General features: G+C 36.9%; 1 protein-coding gene across 4 annotated transcripts in view; it reads right to left on the reverse strand.

Annotated features, from left to right (window-relative positions):
* DGKB (diacylglycerol kinase beta) overlaps window positions 1-17,559 on the reverse strand; it is a 675,591-nt gene that overhangs the window by 454,541 nt on the left and 203,491 nt on the right. For all 4 annotated transcript variants that reach the window (XM_074270708.1, XM_074270709.1, XM_074270707.1 and 1 more), the window contains one exon: window positions 2,760-2,900. In XM_074270708.1, coding sequence (XP_074126809.1) covers window positions 2,760-2,900 — 141 coding nt within the window. The remainder of the gene's footprint in view (window positions 1-2,759; window positions 2,901-17,559) is intronic.

Genomic DNA, 17,559 nt, shown 5'->3' on the forward strand with positions numbered 1-17,559 from the left:
TTTTTAAAATTTTAAGTGTAAGTACTGGAATGTTCTTACTTTACACCTTACGACTTAGCACCTAGTAATAATAGTAATAATCCTAACATTGTACAAAAATAGTACTCCCATGTACTCCCAGTACTCCATGAACTCCCTGAAAGGGGGGATTTGCTATCTTAAGGACTTCCCAGGTCACATTTTGGAAACCAGTGAGGAAAGTACCTGAAGGATGATGCTGAACCATGAAATAGTAAGAGAGTAGGTTGAAAGTATTATTGAAATGAAGAGAGAAGGATTGAGGAGACTAAAGAAGCTAGTGAAGGAAAAATGGTCCTGAGTCCCTGGGGATTCAGAAGCACAAGATAATTGGAAATAATATATTGAAAAATGAAGCCTCATTTGGCCAGAAGGCCGAGAATAGACCTGAAGGTAAGGATAAAAGTGGATTGACACGATTTAAAATGAGAAGGGACCTGAGTGGCTGCCAGCCACTGAAGGCAACAGAAGCCCAGATTCAGGCAACCATCTGTCTGAGTTTACCCTGTTAATGAAATGCCAAGGTCTGAATCAGCTTGGCCTTTAGAGTCAACCCAGGGTACTGTGCCACATGGTTTCTTTAAATGCAAATTATAATTTTTTTCTACTTCTTCATATGAAACAATTTCCCGATTCTACCTCTCCCTACTTTCCGCACACAGTATATTCCTCTTTCTCATCTCTCAGTATCCCTTAGAGAGATGGCAGAGAGTTTGTAAAACTGGAAAGGACGATGAGTCTCTGTTGAAATGTATTGTACTGGAGGATTGACTGTCTATTCAGCAGAAAGCATGTACTTAGATTCACACACACACACACACACACACACACACACACACACACCCCCCAAGTACTTGAAGGAAAGAAGAAGATAACATCATCCAGCTATGTGGCTCGCTCTTGGCTACAAGGGTGAATAAAAATTCCCCCAATACATAATGTAGCTACTGAGTCGTAGCCTCTAAGATCTCAGGAAATGCAGTATACGCCTCCTGGGGAAAATCTTCCTAGAGAATTGAGGAGAATGGGGACAAGAGAACCCCAGGCCCTTCCCCAATATGAGAAAAGAAAATCATATTTCTATAGGGATCATCCACCAGAAGGCAAATCTACTTTCCCCAAACGGCAAACCTGTTATGGGTCTGCCAGACGGTAGAGATACAGAAGCAAAAACAGAGCGACACTTCACCCAAGCAACTCCCATTCTATCCCAGTTTAGACTAGACACATCATAAGATTAGCTGTAGAGAGAAGTGGCTGCTGTCAGGGAACTCTGGGATAAACTCTGGTGGCAGGACATCGTGGGCATCCGGAAATAAGTTCAGTACCAACTTTAGCCGATGTTGGAGAATTGCTTCATGCGGCAGAGAAGAGCATCATCCTAGGGAGTATCAGTGATGCCCTGAGCCACTGAGCTAGTTCTAAGCCACAAGCTAAGTAAGTACTTCTTACTTCCAAAACACACCAGTCATGATGGACCAAGTACATATTGTGTTGCACTGAGTCTCATTCTCCAGCAGAGGGAAACCCTTCTCTACAGTTGACCTCAAGATTCTTCAGCCCTCCAGGCTTTTAGATCCTCTGTAAATGCTGAATAATCTGAGCCAGCCCATGGGGAACAGCTTCCACTGTGAGCAGCCATCCAGAGAATTGTCACCCGGATGTCTGGATCTTAGGGCAGCAAATAAAGCCATCACCATCCCTCGCTGGCCCACTGAGATGCCACTTGCCTGGCACTCACAAGGTGTTGGCGTGTGAACCTGTGAGGCAGCTCACATTCCCAGCAAAGGGGGAGAAGGGATGAGCATATGTGATGGGCAATATTCCTTAGGGTGGAAACTGACTGGCTGCCATATCAGAAACTGGTGAGTTCCTAACGGCCATCCCGAAGGATCTCCCTCCAGCCCAAACCTAGCTGCCTCCAAAGGAAGGCTGACTTTGTATGGCAGAGTAGAGGGCAGATTAGATTTCCAGTGACCAGGAAATTAAACTGGGACACACAGGTCTTATCCCCACTCATCATGGATGTCTGGTCAATGGAATCCAGACCAGAACTGACCCGTTAGCAAATACAAATCAGTCCCACTGCCATTAGAAGGGGACTTTCTACTCTGGGAGCAGGGTCAGGGCTAATCCAGCACTGGGGGTCATCATCACCAAGCTTTGGGGGTTTCAAATTCGACACAATGATAAATGTGCATTCACCTCCCTTTTGCCATCAGGTCCTCAATCCCAGAGCCATAACTAAAAAAAAAAAAAAAAAAAAAAAAGCTGCAAGAAGCATGCCTGGGGCCTAAGAAACTCTGGATTTCCAGGGCAACTGGAGAGATGGGGCTGAAAAAAGTGAGTCCTCAGACCATCAAAAGAGAAATTACTGAAGACCCAGAGACCCTTGGATATTAAGCCAGTGGTTTGGAGCCAGGGTCCTGTGACTCTGGCCACTGATTCCGGACACCACAAGGTCACTGCTAAGGACTAAGCTAATGGGAAGATTTGAGAAATTGATCAAATGCTGACGCAAGAGGGCGACCCTCTCAGTATCTATTGATTCCAGCTATTCTTGATAACAAGGCACTCCTCTGCGGCTGGAGAAGTTGATTTGGTTTGACTTGATTTTACTATCTGAAGGAGGAAGAATGTTTCATCCCTCTCTAAATCCATTCATCCTGTGATAATGCCCTTCTGGACCCACCCTACTCATGCTACCCTTCCCAACTCATTGTATGAAATAGGCAACTTACACTCTAATTTGTCTTCAGGTCTTCCTCGTTCAAGCAGAGACAAGTAGCAGACAATATCTTTCAGCTGGATGACTTGTGGTAAATGCAAACTGGCTGGAGAAGTGTGGGGAGGAGTCACAGCACCTTTATTCATCCGCAAACCTGGAAAGAAATAAATCCATTTTGATTTTTTTTTTTTTTTTTCTGTGCTCAGTGCTTCCAGATGCAGAATTAAGAATGGTATCCAAAAGCCTGGTCTGTGCAAAGATCTCATTAATGATTCAAAAAGCCTGGAGTAAAGAGAATCAGAGATTAAATGGAGGAGCCCCGACATTTGGAGAACAACCAAAAGAACCCCGGGCCAGGAAAAATCAGAACTAAATATAATCACGCTAAATTAAAACCAATAAGGAAATGAGTGAAAAATATAAACTTATCTCAAGTGATTTCGAGAAAGAGCTGGGCACACTTGGCAATTTTGAAAGGTTTTTTTTTTTTTTTTCCTTCTTTAGTTTAGTACTATGAAAATTGCTAGCAGACCAAGAAACAAAAACAGTATTCTGAAGAAAAAAGAAAAAAAGAAAAAAAAAAAAAAAACTACTGCTAATGAATGAATGCATTCTCCCATAGGGTCTGACAGAAGGTATTTAAAAACAAAAATAAAAACACTTGGGGACCTGCACACAAAAGTAATATACTGACCATTGCTACATTAGGAATTACAAGAAGAAAGATCTTGAAAAACCACCAAAACAAATGCAGATTACGAGTGGAGAGCTGCAGAAAGGCACCAGAGAAGAATCTAGCTAGAAGCATACAACAGAAAGATTTAGTTCAATATTGCTCTATTAAAGATGACAATATGGAAAAACAAACAGACAACTAATTCAGAAAACAAAGTTACATCAGAAATTCTTAATATGCTTAACCACCCAAACAAAAGTTAAAACGTATAATGAAACTGAAATTCAACCATGGCAAAGAACGAAAGAAATGCTATCAATCAACAATTTCCTTCCAAGGTCTTGAGAAGAAAATAAATAAGAGAACAGAAAGAACCCCTGAAGGAACATGTGGAAAACTGTGAATTGTCTGTATAAGAAATCCTACATAAGAGGATGAAATGAGAAAAAGAAAACTTTAACAGTGTTAACAAAAGTAAAAATAGAATAGTTATGTCAAGGGAGGTAATAAACTGAAAAACAGTTGAAGCCAGTTGAAATATAGTTATTGGCTAAGTCACTTTCCAGAGGCATATGAATGACTAGCAAAGCATTTTAAGATTTTTCTCTGAGATAAGGCTAATTTTTACCTGCACACCTCTCTCTCTCTCTCTCTCTCTCTCTCTCTCTCTCTCTCTCTCTCTCTCTCTCTCTCTCTCTCTCTCTCTCTCTCTCTCTCTCCCTCCCTCCCTCCCTCCCTCTTTTTTCTCTCTCTTTCATGTTTTATTTTTCTTCAATAATATATCAAAACAATTTTTAGAATTCAATTTACAATATTTTGAGTTTTAACTTTTTTCTCCCTCCCTCCCTAAGCTTCTATTTTCCTAAAATGGTAAGCAATTTAATACAGGCCATGCATGTGCTATCATGTAGAATATTCATATTAGTCACAATTATGAAAGAAACAGATCAAAAGAAAAAAATAAGGTTTAAAAAGCATGCTTTGATCTAACATTCAGAATCCATCCATTCTTTAACTGGATGTGGTAGCATTTTCCCTTTTGTATTTATCTTGGATCACTGTATTGTTGAGAAGAGCTGAGTCATTCAGAATTGATCACACAATGTTGCTGATCCTATATACAGTGTTTTCCATCTTCTGTTCATTTCACTTTACATCATTCATACAGGAGTTGTTTTCCTCAACTCTTGTACTTTCTTTTCTATTTGACCGATTGTACTTTTTAAGGAATATATAGTTTTATTCAACGGATTTTTGTATCTCCTTTCCAATTTCACCAAATCTACTTTTTGGAAATCCATTTCTTTTCAATAGAACTATAGTCAGGATTTTTTTAGTATATTTTTTGATCAAGGCAATTGGGATTAAGTGACTTGCCCAGTAAAGTGTTAAATGTCTGAGGATGGATTTGAATGGAGGTCCTCCTGATTTTGGGGCCAGTGCTCTATCTACTGCCCCATCTAGTTGCTCCTCCAATTATGCTTTTTAAGCAATTGTTTTCCTTTTCCAAACTGTTGACTTTTCTCATAATTCCCTGGCATCACTCATTTCATTTCCAATTTTTTCTTCTTTAGCTCTTAAATGATTTGTAAGCTCCTTTTAGAGCTCTTCTGTGAGTTCTTCATGGACTTACAACCATTTCCCATAATTCTTTGGAATTTTGTTCCCCAAAAGTGTTTTTACATTGCTGTCCTCTTTTAAGTTTGTGCTCTGATCTTTTCTGTCGCCATGATAATTTTTTAATGGTAAAATTGCTTTTTGGGGGGTCATTTTTTGCCTTTTTGGTTAAAATTTGAGCCCTTTTACCTGAATGAAAGAGACACTGTTTCAAGCTTCTTGTGCCAGGGACTGCAGGTATTTGTTGTTTACCTAGTGTTGTACTGGTGTTGCCCTGCAAACTACAAGGAACTCATCTCTGACACTATACTGAGAAGATGGAGTGGAAGATGATTGGCACTGCTGGAGGTCATAGAATAAAGCAACTTACCTGGTGCTGAATCTAGTGCTGGTATCTAATGCATGCTGAAGCTGGTGGGGTGTTTCTGTGTGTCTTCCTACATTGAAACACTTGCCTATCTGGATACTGGAGGTTGTCTGTCTGCTACACTGAAGCACATAAAGGTTCTTGGAGCTGGAGTCTGTTCAATCTCTTGCCTGTGCTGAGGTATGTGATGAGTATTGGGATTGGGGTTTCCCAGCTCTACTGCACAGGATCTCCCACTAGTTTGCTGAAGAGGGGCTTGTTGTTACCTTACTGGGACACTTTCTGTCCTGGACTGCATGCCCCCTTTGCTCTAATGAGACAAACCATTTTTGGGTAAAAATTCCCCCCCTGCCAATTTTTTTTTTTTTTTTTTTTTTTGGCTAGTGCTGCTGTTCCAAGATAACTTACAGGGTGCTATTTTACGGTTGTTTGGAGGTAAATATTAGAAAGTTATGGCAATTTACTGCTTACTCCCAGAAGTCCCTGTTGTGATTTTATCTCTCAGCACAAAGCTTTGCTTATTATCAAAAGATAATCACAGAAGTGGCTTTATAGAAAATAAGCTAATATATATGTATATATATATATATGTACTTTATATAATATGCTCAAGGATTATGTGTGTATATACATATATAGATATTTATGTATGTGTATATGTATATAATCTAAAAACATTTTAAGGAAAAGAACATATTTCCTTAAAAAATAAAAATGTTGAATACTGTCAAAAGCAATTTGTTTATTCATTTATTAATGCACAACTTGCCTAAAAGCATCGAAACATAGTGCCTTTGTTGATTACCACAAAACTCTAACTCAGATCTACACTCATGACTTATGTTTTGCAAATACACAAAATAAATCTAAGTATGGAGGGGATGCTAGACTATTTGCTAGCATTTGGTAATCATTAATTGAGTGCCCACTATGTGCCAGGTACCATACTAAGTAGTGAGGATTGAAATAAAAGCAAAAGGCAGTTGCTGTTTTCAGAGAACTCACAATTGAATAGGGAAGCCATCATAAAAATAGTTCTGTACAATGAAAATATAGATGGGATGAATGGGAAATCATCTTAGAGAAAAGACACTAACAGTTAAGAAGTCCTGAAGAAGGGAGGCTATAGGGAGACTGCAGAGATAGGAAGGTATAGGTTTTGGAGAGCTCTTATTGATCAAGTGGAAGATTTATAAGGATCTGGGAGGCAATGCAGAGCCACAGGAACAGACTGAATGGGAAGAGGTAGATAAGGAATGATCTTCAGATTTCTTCTTTAAGAAGATTAACTGGAAATAGAATTAAGGATGAAATGGAGTGGGGAGAAGTTTGAAGCAGGGAGAGTAAGTGGTTGACTACTACAATATAATGTAGGCATGGAATGACAAGAGCCTTCATTGTGACAGTGGGATAGATAGAAGACAGAATGGAATATCTGCAAATGAGAGGTGACAGAAAAGTAAAATCAACATAACCTGACAATTAATGGGATATGGACGATAAGAGGCCATGAGGAGATGAAGATAAAATTAGGTTGTGAACCCCAAGTGACTGGAAGGATGGTGGTAACTTCTAAAATGATAGGGAAGTTAGAAAAGAGAAAAATTCTGGGGGGAAGAATGGGTTCAAGTTTGGACATATAGAATTCAGGATGTCTACACAAAATCCAGTTTGTGATATTCAGTAGACAGTTAAAGATGTGAAATTAGAGATCAGAAGAAGGGTGGGGCTTTAAAAATAAATCTGAGAGTCATATGCATCTCATTAATATTGAATCTATGAAAGCTGATAAGATCACCAAGTGAAATAATAGAGAAGAAGAGGAAGAATAAGATCCAGACAAAAACTAGGCAGAAAAACTAGAATTAGTGGGCAAATTAGTAAACAAAACTGAGAAGAGTGGCCAGAAAGGTAGGAGGAAAAACAAAAGGTGAGCTCCTTGATACTTTGGACATGAGCTGCAGAGAAGGCAAAAGGATCAGAATAGAGAGAAGGCCATTAGATTTGGCTGTTTAGAGATCACTGGTAATTATGGACAGACCAATTTCAGTAAAAAATAAGGTCAAAAGTCAAATGTCAAGGTTAAGAACTGAGAAGAAATAATTTTAAATAATTGATGGCTAGAAGAAGAACTTTATAGTGCTTAGAAATTACAAATGGGGAAGGATGAGTAGAACAATGAGGATAGATGACACTCCCTAGACTATTGACCCTAAGTGAATCACATACTTTGTAAAAGTCTCAGGCAACTCTCTAAAATCATAAGAGGTGTCCAGGATGCAAGATGTGCTTGTAAGAGTCCCCATCTAATAAAACTTCAGATCCTGTAAGAGTATAACAAAATTGATATGTTTTCATGTGTGCATGTATATATTTATATGTTGTGTACCGAAGGCATATGTTTACAAACATATAAAGAGTTAGTGCTTTAGGGATATGAGATTTCATCAGTGTATGCTGGCTACTTCTGATGCAGGTCACAATCCTGCTGGGCCTTGCTCTTTGTAAAGAAACTGATCTCTTGACAGGCAGATTTTAGACATCAAGATTCATCTAGACTCGGCCTGGCTGGTCCCTAGACAATCAGTGAGCACTCCTAAGGAGTTAGGGGTGGGAGGTAAACCTGTCATGAAAGCTTGCTGTCTTGGTAAGAACTACTAGAACCTATACCTGCTCTTTGACAACCTAGGCCCTTCTCCATACCTTTTTGAAAAATATATTTTCTATTAAAGCTTTTTATTTCCAAAATACATGTATAGATCATTTTCAAAATTCACCCTTGCAAAACCTTGTGTTCTGAATTCTTGTTCCTTCCTTTCTCCTCACCCTTTCCCCTAGATGGTAAGTACTCCAATATGTGTTAAACATGTGCAATTCTTCTATACATATTCCCAAAATTATCATGCATGCACAAAAAAAATCAAATCAAAAAGGAAAAATAAAATGAGAAAAAAATGCAAGCAAACTATAAGGAAACTATAAGGAAAAGTGAAAATACTATGTTGTGATCTAAACTCATTCTCTCTGGGTATACTAGAAACACTGTTGAATCAAAAGGGTATGCTTGTATTCTGAAAATTATCCACTCATATCCTTTGACCACTTACGAACTGGACAATGACTTGTATTCTTTTTTTTTTTTTTTTTTTTTGGCTGAAGCAATTGGGATTAAGTGACTTTCCCTAGGTCACACAGCTAGGAACTGTTAAGTGCCTGATACCAGATTTGAATTCTGGTCCTCCTCACTGGATAGAGCACCAGTTCTGAAGTCAGGAGGACCAGAATTCAAATCTGGTGTCAGGCACTTAACAGTTCCTAGCTGTGTGACCTAGGGAAAGTCACTTAATCCCAATTGCTTCAGCCAAAAAAAAAGAATACAAGCTGCCCTATGGCTTGAATTCTTATAATTTGAGACAATTCTCTATAAATTTTAGAAATGAGGCCATTATAAGAACATTTGATGCATTTTTTTTCCTATTTTATCACTTCCCTTCTAATCTTGTCTGCATTAGTTTTGTTGGTGCAAAAATTTTTTAACTTAATATAATAAAAATTATCCATTTTGCATTCCACAATGCCCAGTTGTTGTTTTTTTTTGGTTGTTTGTTTGTTTGTTTTTTTGTTTGTTTTTGGCCACAAATTCCTTTCTTCTTCACAGATCTGAAAGGTAGATGGTAGACTATCCTTTGTTCTTCTGATTTTCTTATAGTATCACTCTTTATGTCTATCAAAATCATGAATCCATTTGGACCTTATCTTTGTATAGGGTGTTATGTGTGGGCCAATGCCTAGTTTCTGTGACACTAATTTCCAATTTTCCCAGCAATTTTTGTCAGATAGTGAGTCCTTATCCCATAAACTGGGGTCTTTGGGTTTATCAAACACTAGATTACTATAATCAATGATTTGTGTGTCTTGTGAACTTAACCTATTCCACTGACCAATAACTATTTCTTATCAGTGCAAAGTACTTTTGATGACCTCTGCTTTATAATATAGTTTTAGATCTGGTGCAGCTAGGCCACCTTCATTTGCACACTTTTTCATTAATTTCCTTCTTCCAGATTTATTTTGTTATTAATTTTTCTAGCTCTGCAAAATTTCTTCAGAGTTTGATTGGTATTGCACTGAAAAAAGTGGATTAATTTAGGTCATATTGTCATTTATATTAGCTCATCCTACTCCTGAGCACTTGAGATTTTTCCAATTGATAATATCTGACTTTATTTGTGTAGCAAGTATATTGTAATTGTGTTCATATAGTTCCTGACTTTGCCTTGGCAGATAGCCTCCCAAATATTTTATATCATCTTCAGTTATTTTAAATGTAATTTCTCTTTGTATCTTTTGCTGATGGACTTTGTTGGTAGCATGTAGATATGCTTATGATTTATGTGGATTTATCTTGTATCCTGCCATTTTGCTAATGTTGTGAATTGTTTCTAGTAGTTTTTTCATTGACTCTCTAAGTGTAGCATCACATCAGTTGCTAAAAGTGATAATTTAGTTTCCTCCTTACCTACACTAATTCTTTTAATTTCTTTTTCTTCTTTTATTGTTAAAGTTAACCTTCCTAATACGATATCAAATAGTAATGGTAATACTTGGCAATCTTGTTTCTCTCCTGATCTTATTAGGAATGGTTCTAGTTTATCCCCATTATATATGATGCTTGCTGATGGTTTTAAATAGATGCTACTGATCTTTTTAAGAAAAACTCCATTTATTCCTAATCTCTGTAATAAGAATAGATGCTGGATTTTGTCAAATGCTTTTTTCCATATCTATTGAGATAATTATATGATTTTTGTTAGTTTGGTTATTGATATAGTCAGTTATGCTAATAATTTTCCTAATATTGAACTAACCTTATATTCTTGTTATAAATCCTATTTAGTCATGATGTATTATCCTGGAGATAACTTGCTATAATCTCTTTGCTAATATTTTATTTAAGATTTTTGTGTGAATATTCATTAGGGAAATTGGTATATAATTTTCTTTATCTGTTTTGGCCCTACATGGTTAGTTATCAGCACCATATCAGTGTCATAAAAGGAATTTGGTAGGACTTATTCTTTCTCTATTTTTCCAAATAACTTGCATAGTATTGGAATTAATTGTTCTTTAAATGTTTGGTAGAATTCACCTGTAAGACCATTTGGCCCTGGAGATTTTTTTTTTTTTTTCTTAATAGCTTATAGCTTGTTTAATTTCTTTTTCTAAAATGGAATCATTTAAGTAATTTATTTCCTCCTCAGTTAATCTGAGCAATCTATATTTTGTTAAGTATTCATCCATTTCATTTAGATTATCTGATTTATTGTCATACAGCTGGACAAAATGCTTCTAATTATTTCTCTAATTTACTCTTCATTGGATGAAAGTTCACCCTTTTCATTTTTGATATTAATGATTTAATTTTCCCTTCCTTTTTCTAATCAAATTACAATTTTACCTATTTTATAAAATCTACTCAGTTTTATTAGTTCAATAATTTGTTTTAACTTTCAGTTTTATTAATCTCCCCTTTTATTTTCAGAATTTCAAATTTTGTATTTAATTGAGCAAGTTAATTTTTTCTTTCTAGCTTTTTAGTTGCATTGATCTTCTGTTTCTCTATATTATGCAAGTATCTAGAGATATACAACCTTCTCTAAGAACTACTTTGGTTGCATTCCATTAATTTTGGTTGTCTCATTATTGTCATTTTTTTGGATGAAATTATCATTTATGTCTATGATTTGTTGTTTACCCACTCATTTGTTAGGATTAGATTATTTAGGTTCCAGTTAATTTTTGGACTATTTTCCCCTGGTTTCCCTCTTTCCTATTTCCCTATAGGATGAGATACATTTCTCTATCAAACTAAATATGCCTTATATTTTCTCTTTGAGCCAGATCCAATGAGAGTAAGGTTCATACAATGTTCATCCCCTTCTCAAATCCCCCTCTTAATGGTTATTTTACCCCCTGTTTCTAGGAGTTCGAGGCAGTTTTCCTTGATAATTTCCTGAAAGATGTTTTAGACTTTTTATTTTTTTTTAATGGTTTTTAGGTAGTCCAATAACTCTTAGATTGTTTTTCTTGGATCTATTTTCCAGGTTCATTTGTTTTTCCAATAAGGTATTTTACAATTTCTTCTATTTTTTTTTTTTTTCTTTTCATTTTTGGTGGGTTTTGTTTGATTAATTCTTGATGTTTTGTGGAGTCATTCACTTCCATTTGTTCAATTCTAGTTTTTAGTGAATCATTTTCTTCAGTTGGCTTTTTTATCTCCTTTTACATTTGGCCAATTGAACTTTTAAATGAGTTGTTTTGTTCATTGTTTTGTTCATTTTTTTTTTTTTCCATTTCACAAATTCTGTTTTTCAAGAAATTGATTTCTTTTTCCATTTCACTAAATCTATTTTATGGAATTTTCTTCAGATAATTTCTGTGTTTTCTTTTAAAAAATCTCATGTAAAGTTTTCATATCATTTCCCAATTTTTCTTCCAACTATTTTTTTTTTTTATTCTTCCAATTAAGCCTTGTGAGGTGAATGACAAACTCATATCACCCTTTGAGACTTCATCTGGAGACAAGTTGCCTTTAGTGTCTTCAGGGTTTGAGTTCTTCTCTGTCTACATAAAAGCTATGGCCAGAGCTCTTTTTGCTTTTTTGCTAACTTTTAGAAGTTGAGGCCTATTCTTAGGGTAAAGGGGAGATTGTCCCAAGTTTCCTCAGCTTCTCATTTCCATAAGGCTGGAACTGCTGACTTGCTTCCCATGCTGAGTGGATGTGGACAAATTCCTCATTATTCTGTGGTAGGTACAGGGGCTTACTATTTGCTTTTTGTAGTTGCATTGGAGATCTCACAGCTAGTCTGCTAATCCACTGGTTTCTGAAGCAGGACAGGGTAGTTAATGATGCTGTATTTTGACCAAAAGCCTCCTGGCAGATTTCCCTGTGGGTGGATACCACTCTACCCTGGGGGCCCTGAGGTGTTCCTGTGCTTGGCTATCTTCCCCCTGTGTCCATTGAAACAGACTTTTTTCTGAAGTTCTTCCAAAATATCTTCTGTTGGATATTTGTTATACTCCAAATATTTATGTGTTCTGTCACTCCAAAACTAGTTCAGAGGCTTGATCTGGTATTGATCTGAGGGAAGCCCCAAAAGAGCTCAAAGGCCTGTCTACTCTCTGCCATTTTGGCTCTGTCCCTCTTCTCCATACTTTGATAAAGCCATATAGCAGAGCTGTTGTCAGGGAAACCTACCTGAACATCCACATATAAGAGTGAGAAGATGGATGAGCCAAACAGTACTCCTGGCTTGGTCTCTTCAGCCACATTATGGGAAACATTACATAATATTCTTCTAAAGTAGTTTCAAAATGTTTCAAATCATTAAATTCTTGACAGAGTAACTGAGTGCTCTAATCCCACTATTTTTGATGGGTTTCAGTAATTGTAACTAAATCTTCTTCTGAAAGGGATTTTAAAATGCTTAGAAAAACTTATCAAAAGCTGATGGATAAAAATCCACTAGAGTAACATAATGACAAATCAAGTGGAAGGGGAATGTGAGGGAAAAATATTATCAGACAACATAAGAGTGTGAGTCAAACAAATCCCCAAATGGCACGTATTTAACAATTAGTCCCCAAAAAGATGGGGATGCATTTCTGTGCCCTTCCTTCTGCTGGTCAAAAATCTCAGAAAGGATTCTCTGATGAGAGTGTATTTTTTTTTTTTTTTTTTTTTTTTTTTTTTTTTACTTCAGAAAGTGTTAAAGGCTTAACCATTGTCATTAGTCTAATGAAACGTTTACTCCAGCTGTGGTCCCTTTTCCAGGCATTTTAAAGATCATTAATTCACATCACACATTAATCCTAGCTCCAAATATTCTTTGATGTAGCAACAACAGACTTCTGGTTCTTCTTCAACCATCATATTCCAGCTTCCAACTCTGGGTATTTTTACTAGGTATCCCCCATATCTGGAATATACAGTCCCATCTTCTCTGTCTTCTGGCTTCCCTCAAGTCCCAGCTAAAATATCCCAGCTAAAATACCTTTCTTCTCTTCAGCAGGCTACCTCCCCTACCCCCATCTCTTCTACCTGCAACTACTATGACAAGTCTAACCCATCTCTGTCTTGTTAGTTGTTTGTACATGGTTTCCTCCATTGGACTGAGAGCTCCTTGAGCACTAGTTTTTCCCTTTCTATGTATCTCAAGTGCTTAATCCGGTGACTTGCATATATTAAGTAGTTAATAATTGCTTGCTAAATTGACTTGTTGACTGGGCAGATGGACTTGGATTTGTTGGAGGGCAAGGCTTTTAAAAACCTATATCCATAAGAATAAAAGTCTTGAGAGTGAACAGTTAAGGGTAAAAAAAAAAATAAATAAATAATATGAGAGTCAGAATTCCAGTGTTACCTTTGGAGTGGTCGTAATGGGAATAAGGCAAGAAATGTTCTCCCAAAGAAGTATGTGAAAAAGTACTCATGTTTGTCCTTCTTAGCCCTGAGGTCAGAACTGGGAGTAGAGAGTAGATTAATGATCATTGTAAGGAGAATTTTCCCAGCAATCACAGCCATCCCAACTGTCATGGCTTCCTCCTGCTTGGGAATCTTAGAGCAAAGGCAGGATGGCCACTTGCCAGATGTGTTGGAGTAAGTAGTAGTCTTGGCTTGGATTAGGCTAAGCTTCCAGAAGTCCCTCCAAATTCTTAGGTTCTGCAAGGCAGGAGAGCATCAAAGATATCTTGCACCTTCTCAGCATCACCTGGAAATAATCATTTTCTTAATGGCTACACATTGCCCATACCTGTGTACTGTTCCCCTTCTAACCTAGGGCTTTATCTCTATTACAACACTAAGAAGGAGGGGAAAAAGACAAAAAAAAATATATATATATATAGATACCCATTCTCTAGGAAGGGGAGTTTAGATTGTATTCAGAGTGACAAAAAAAACAAACAAAAATGTTTTTACAAATCAAATATAAAATAATAAGGAAATAATTAACAAAGGTAAAGCAAAGCGCTAGAATTAAGAGATTATCAATAATGTCAAAGTTTCAGAGAAATCAAGAATAGGGACTGAGAAAAAGCCATTGGATTTGGCCATTCAAAGATCATTAGTAACTTTGAAGAGGGCAATTTCCATGGAGTGATGAGGTCAGGAGCCATACTTTAAAAGATTAAAAGGAAACTGAGAGAAAAGGAAATGGGAAACATTGCATGTAATATATGGAGCACTATGCTAGAGATTATAGAATTAGTGCATTTATTATTCAATTTTCAGGGATAAAAAATGGATTCTATTTTAGTTATTATTTGAAAAGGTTTATGGAATGGGTTATTCACTTAGACACCCACACACCCACACACATACACACACACACACACACAGAGCTCTCCCATCTTTACTTCTGAAAATAATGCCCACCAGATTCATCATAACAATAAAATATTATTAAATTATCTGAAAAAATGGTAGAGGGTTATAAAACTTCTTTAATATTAACATTTAAATCTAAAAATCTATTTAATTCCATAATGTAAAAATGAAACTGTTTTCAAAGGAGGGTAAACCATAATAATTCAACAAGAACAATAAAGAGGCCAAAGCTCTTTTTCTTAGTCTTAAAATAATATTTATAAAGCTCGGTGGCAATTATTTTTCTATTGTTAAGAGGAAGACATTATTCAAATTATTAAAAAATTGAAAAAAAAAAGGGGGGGGAAAGGAAGAGTCATGCAAACCAAGCTCCTTTGTGTATGACACTCTGATGTATTAGGATGCTTTGATCCCCTGATCTTTGGGGCGGGAGGGGGGGGTAGAAAAAGGGGGGAGCTGGATGAGGAAACCCTGCATCTTCTGGCTTTAGAATCTAGCTCAGAGAACTCTCTTGTTTCTAACTACTCCCTAACCCACCACCCTCCACCCTTAATTCACTTGGAGATTACCTCTTAGATTTTAGCTTTGGGAAAGCCCTAGGATAATCACTACCTTTAATTAATTCACTTGGAGATTACTCCTTAGCTCAACACCCTCCACCCTTGGTTCATCTAGAGATTACTCCCTACCTCACCACCCTTAATTCATCTGGAGACTACCCTTTAGCCCCAGGCTATAGAAGACTAGATAAAACTGCACTCTCTTGATGCTTTGCTGCTATTCCAATAAGAAATCCAGGTCCCTGAGAATTCTCAGTGTCAAAATAAACGTTTTTTGCCAACTTAACTTGGGGATCGGGACTACAAATTCTTTTGCAAGACCTGTGACATTGACCTGGGGACCTCCAAATGCTGCTATCTGTCCACAATTCCACATAAAAGCTGGTCCATGAGCATCAATTTCCCATGTTTCTTTACTTTCTCCATCTTTATATCTAGTTCTGTTCTGCTTAGTTTTTCCAGTCATTATTGCCTCTTAAGGTGTGGGTACAGGATCTGTTATTGTTATTGCCTTGCACACATGGATGCATAGGTAGATAGGTACCCATAGTGATGATCTACATATATTATTATTCTTATTTCCATTTTCCCTCTTGCACTGAATTGACAAATCAATTCAGAAAGGCTTTTCTGAAGGAGTGAAATGCAAAGCCCACTCCTCCAACCCCCCACAGCTCTGTGGTTTCATCAGGGCTGCTGGGCTGATGTTGCTACAGGATGCTTGTTGTCCAGAATCCCTTGAGACCCAACTCAATAGACTGGGGAACAAAAGCAAGCTTTGGTGATTGAATCTAATAGGTTTAGACTGCATCCGACTGTACTCTCACAGTGGTTCACTTCCTCATGAATGAATGAATGAATGAATGAATGAATGAATGAATGCCAGGAAAGACAGAGGAATGAAGGTAGGAGGGGAGGAGAAAATAAATGTTAACAACAAACATCGTTTTCTTCCCTTGGGCCCCTGCAAGCCCACAGGAGAACAACAGCTACACAATTTCTCACTAGATTATTGTAGAAGTTATAGTAGACCCCACATCAATTCCCTGGAGTCAGACTTTCCTAGGGTACCTCCCAAATTTCAGCAGGATACTTTGTTCATGTTCAAGTTAAAGCTCCAAAGCTTTACAGATGGGAATTGAAGAGATCGGTGGTCAAAGTCTGTTTACTCAACTAAGAGTTTCTACTCTTATTGACATTTGCCAATCACTCCACCTCTGTCACCAGAGCCATATATAGGGAAGGGGAAAGGAGGTTAAAAGGAAATAGATTTCCTAATATTTTCTTTAAAAAACGTTTTGTATTATTGCTGTTGCTATTATTATTGTGGTGTTATTTTACTTGTGTCTGACTTTTTGTGAACCCATTTGGAGTTCTCTTGGCAAAGACACTGGAATGGTTTGCCTTTTCTCTAGTTTATTTTAGGAGGAAGAGGAAATTAAGGCAAACAGGTTTAAGTGACTTGACAAGGTCACACAACTAGTAAGTGTTGGAAGACAGACTTGAATTCAGAAAGATGAGTCTTCTTGATTTTAGGCTTAGTGCTTTATCCACTAAAACACTTAACTGATTTTTTTTTTTTAATACTGTCATTTTCCCAAATCCTTCCCACTTCTGGTCCCCTTCAAATATTTTCTCATAACAAAGAAGTACAAATAACAAGAAACCAAACTATTATGGTCAGCCTACACTCTATATTCTGTACATATCACCTCACCATCACCTCTCTACTGAGAAAAGAAACAGGTTTTCTGAAGATATTGCTTTAATCAAAATTCCAATATTTCATTGAGGTTATTGATCAACTCAATTTCCAGGGTGCTAGAGGGGAAAAGATCAGACTCCTTTTATGATTAGCAAAAAACAAAACAAAACAAAACAACAACAAAAAAAAACCTAAACAACTTTAAAAGGGGCATTTTAACACAACAGCCTCACATGATCTGGTGTGATTGATCACCTCCATTTGCATAGATTATAAACAGCTTCTAAAAGTTGCTACCAACATTTAATAGGAACCAGGCAACTTAGAATAAAAGATCACAAAGAAAAGAGGAAAGTGTTCAAATGAATCAGGGGAAGAGAGTAAGGAATGGACTTTCTTCCATCTTTCCAGTCACCCAAGTTCTCACCCCATCAAGTTCCAAGGGGTTCTTTTCTTCTATCTCCCTTGCTACTCTGCAAATCTTGTTAGTTGTCAAGTCT

Source organism: Sminthopsis crassicaudata, chromosome 5 (assembly GCF_048593235.1).
Source record: "Sminthopsis crassicaudata isolate SCR6 chromosome 5, ASM4859323v1, whole genome shotgun sequence".
NCBI classification, from domain to species: domain Eukaryota; kingdom Metazoa; phylum Chordata; class Mammalia; order Dasyuromorphia; family Dasyuridae; genus Sminthopsis; species Sminthopsis crassicaudata.